This window comes from Nicotiana tomentosiformis, chromosome 1 (genome assembly GCF_000390325.3).
Source record: "Nicotiana tomentosiformis chromosome 1, ASM39032v3, whole genome shotgun sequence".
NCBI lineage: Eukaryota > Viridiplantae > Streptophyta > Magnoliopsida > Solanales > Solanaceae > Nicotiana > Nicotiana tomentosiformis.
In genome coordinates this window covers 109,355,675-109,358,925 of record NC_090812.1, presented here as the reverse complement: position 1 = coordinate 109,358,925, position 3,251 = coordinate 109,355,675, and the positions used below count along the sequence as shown (strand labels likewise).

The window sequence follows — 3,251 nt, the reverse complement described above, 5'->3', positions numbered from 1 at the left end:
ATAAGATCATAAATTTAAAAAATCTCCTTCTTTTCTATTAAACTCCGTACTGAATCAAACTATCTCATCTGATTTGAAACGAAGAGAATAACATTTAATCAAACAAAAAGGAAAAAGAAAAAGAACATAAAACTAACACAGGTCAGTTTGCATGTAGTTTGATTCCTTAGAACAGCGTCCATAGCAAGGTGTCGTTCTTGGGCAGAATGAAGGCACACCTTCACCATGCAAAAGGAAACAGGTTTAATGCCACACGGCCTTCGTACTTGCTCCCCTCCAACACTATAAGAAGGAGGCCTCGGTCTCTCTAAATCTCATCCCATCTTTGTAGTTAACAAATCAATCCTAATTAGCCATGGCGTTCACTACTAGACTCCTCTTAGCTTTACTCCTCTCTGCTTTTCTCTTGTCTGCAACAAATGCAGTTCGAGATTACCAGGGTCAGCAAGCTGGTCAGCAGGGGGAGAGAGGCACTCGTCTGACTGAAGCCCAACAATGCCGTTTAACAAGGCTCACTGCTAGCCAGCCCACTAACCGAATTGAGTCAGAGGGCGGCGTCACTGAGCTGTGGGACGAGAACGAGGAGCAATTCCAGTGTGCTGGAGTTGCTCCCATGAGGAGTGTCATCCGCCGCAATTCTCTTTCCCTGCCTAATTTCCATCCCATGCCTCGCTTGGTTTACATTGAGCGTGGCCAGGGATTGATTGGCATTACTTACCCTGGCTGTGCTGAGACTTTCCAATCTCAGTCTCAGCCCTTCCAGGCTGGCCGAGAGCCAAGGGAAGAGAGGGGCCAAGGCCGCAGAAGTGACCAACACCAGAAGGTCCACCGCATTCGCCAAGGAGATGTCGTGGCACTTCCAGCTGGCGCTGCTCATTGGTGTTATAATGATGGTGAGGAGGAGCTCGTTGCCGTCTCTGTCAATGACCTCAACCACCGGTCCAACCAGCTTGATCAGAACTTGAGAGTAAAATTCATTAGTTTCTACAATTTGATGACTTTTTGTTCATGCAATTTCATAATTGGTTGGCTATGTCTTTGGACTGCAGGCATTCTACTTGGCTGGTGGAGTACCAGAAAGTGGAAGGCAACAAACTCAAGAAGGCCAAAGACTACAGAGCAGGCAGAGGTTCCAGAACATTTTCCGTGCTTTCGACGCAGAATTGATGGCTGAGGCCTTCAACATCCCAGCCGAGATTGTAAGGAGGATGCAAGAAGAGCAGCAGAGCGAACGTGGACTAATTGTGAATGTGAGGGAAGGAATGAGAATGATTAGGCCCGACGAAGAAGAAGGAGAATTTGAAGAAGAGCAAGGGCGACCACGACGAGGACAACAATGGTGGGAGGAAGCAACGGGAAATGGCTTGGAAGAAAACATTTGCACAATGAAAATCCGCACCAATCTTGAACACCGAACACAAGCTGACATCTTCTCAAGGCAAGCCGGCAAAATTAACCATGTCAATCGCCAAAAACTTCCCATCCTTAAATACATGGACATGAGTGCTTCTAAAGGCACCCTCTATCCGGTAATTCTTTGTTTAATTTTCTCAAGTTGATTAAACTGAAAAAACCTCTATTACTATGACTTAATTATACTGAATTGGTGGATGCAGAATGCATTGTTGACCCCACATTGGTCAGTGAACAGCCACTGCGTGGTGTACGTGCAAAGAGGAGAGGCACAAGTGCAAGTAGTAGACCACAGCGGACAACAAGTGATGAACGACAGAGTGAACCAGGGAGAGATGTTTGTGGTTCCTCAGTACTTCGTTTCAACTGTGAGAGCAGGACAGAATGGATTGGAATTTGTAGTATGGAGGACAAGCAGTGAGCCCATGAACAGCCAACTAGCAGGTTACACATCAGTGATTAGAGCCATGCCTATTGAGGTCCTCACCAACGCTTACCAGATTTCTCCGAATGAAGCACAGCGCTTGAAGACGAACAGGGGTGGAGAGAGCTTCCTCCTATCTCCCCAGCGAAGGTCCTTTTAAAATGGCTTACAATGTGTATCATCTAGCCATGTGTGCTAAGTAGTAAATATGGTTTCTCGTTTTTGTTTCTGAGCAAGGAAACTGCAGGTAACTTGTACGAAGAGTTGTGTTTAGTTAAGAGCAAGTAATAAAATCAATAAAGTACCTGCCTTTTTGTTACTGAAATTCTAGACTTCCTTAATCTATCTGAGCTGTGTGCAAAATGTCTGATCAACTTTTACTTAGCCTGAAGTAACCGGTCAACTCACGCGAGATGTGGGAATTCCTTTACAGACTGAACAAGGAGAAAGAGAAATTGATATATGCAGTCAAAAGTTCAGTACGCAAGGCAAACTAGGCATATTTTATGAGTTGTGCCATATAGAAAGATGGTAATTCATTAATTTCTCTGGGATAATATGGTAACTCATTAGTTATGGCCTATGGGGTTAACTTAAATGTAGCATATTTCACAGGCAGAAGCGGGAGAGAAAGAGAAAGCCAATAATGGGGCCTCATTAGCTGTGGCAAATGTTGGGCCACAATACCAACACCGGACCTTTATTCCAGTCTATCAGATGGTAGGATGGATAAGCAAAAATAATTTTAGGATAAGAATTTAGTATACAACATACTAAACAATCAAACCAAATAACCCCTAAGGGCTCGTTTGATATGAGGGATGAAGAATAATTAATCTCGGAATTAAATTTGAGATGAGTTTATCTCATGTTTGGTTGTGATAAAATCGTGATATAACTAATCCCGAGATTGTAGTATTTTTTTATCCCTATGGGAACGTGGAATAACTAATCTCAGAATAATTAATCCCGATATAATTAATCATGAGATAACTTGTTTCCCAACCAAACGACCCCTAAGGGTCCGAGGGATGATTCTTTAAAATCACTCTTAAAAATATTAAATATTAAATATTCCGCTAAATAATAATTAAAAATAACTTCAATCATGAAAACAGTGTTATTATCATTACTGTGGTTGTTTTAGTGATTTTTCCTTAATATTAATGCTAATGTATGAGCGAAGCAGAGGCACAAGGGGTTTATCTCAATTCTCTTTATCGAAAAATTATATTGTTTATATAAGGTCAAAATTACTTTTTATGTATCCTCTAAGCTAACGGGAAACTAAGATAGAATAGGACGATTCTTTTACTAAAGGTTGAGTGTAAGCATGTAAATATTGGGATAGACGCTTGTATGTGCACATAAATATAGATTTTAGCTGAAAAGTTAGTGAAAAAAAATAAAAGAG

The 3,251-nt window shown here is 41.6% G+C and overlaps 1 protein-coding gene across 1 annotated transcript; it reads left to right on the top strand.

Annotated features, from left to right (window-relative positions):
* Positions 1-245: 245 nt before the first annotated feature.
* On the top strand, positions 246-2,162 carry LOC104115169 (11S globulin seed storage protein 2-like). The gene is made up of 3 exons (XM_018777313.3): positions 246-967; positions 1,050-1,529; positions 1,617-2,162. Exons 1-3 carry the CDS (start codon positions 356-358, stop codon positions 1,995-1,997), a joined length of 1,473 nt encoding a protein of 490 aa, XP_018632829.2. The 5' UTR covers positions 246-355; the 3' UTR covers positions 1,998-2,162.
* The last annotated feature ends 1,089 nt before the right edge of the window (positions 2,163-3,251 follow it).

Coding starts and splice junctions, on each gene's coding strand:
- LOC104115169 (XM_018777313.3), top strand. CDS start 356: ATGGCGTTCACTACTAGACTCCTCTTAGCTTTACTCCTCTCTGCTTTT. Junction 968..1,049: donor AGCTTGATCAGAACTTGAGA/GTAAAATTCATT, acceptor TTTGGACTGCAG/GCATTCTACTTGGCTGGTGG. Junction 1,530..1,616: donor CTAAAGGCACCCTCTATCCG/GTAATTCTTTGT, acceptor TGGTGGATGCAG/AATGCATTGTTGACCCCACA.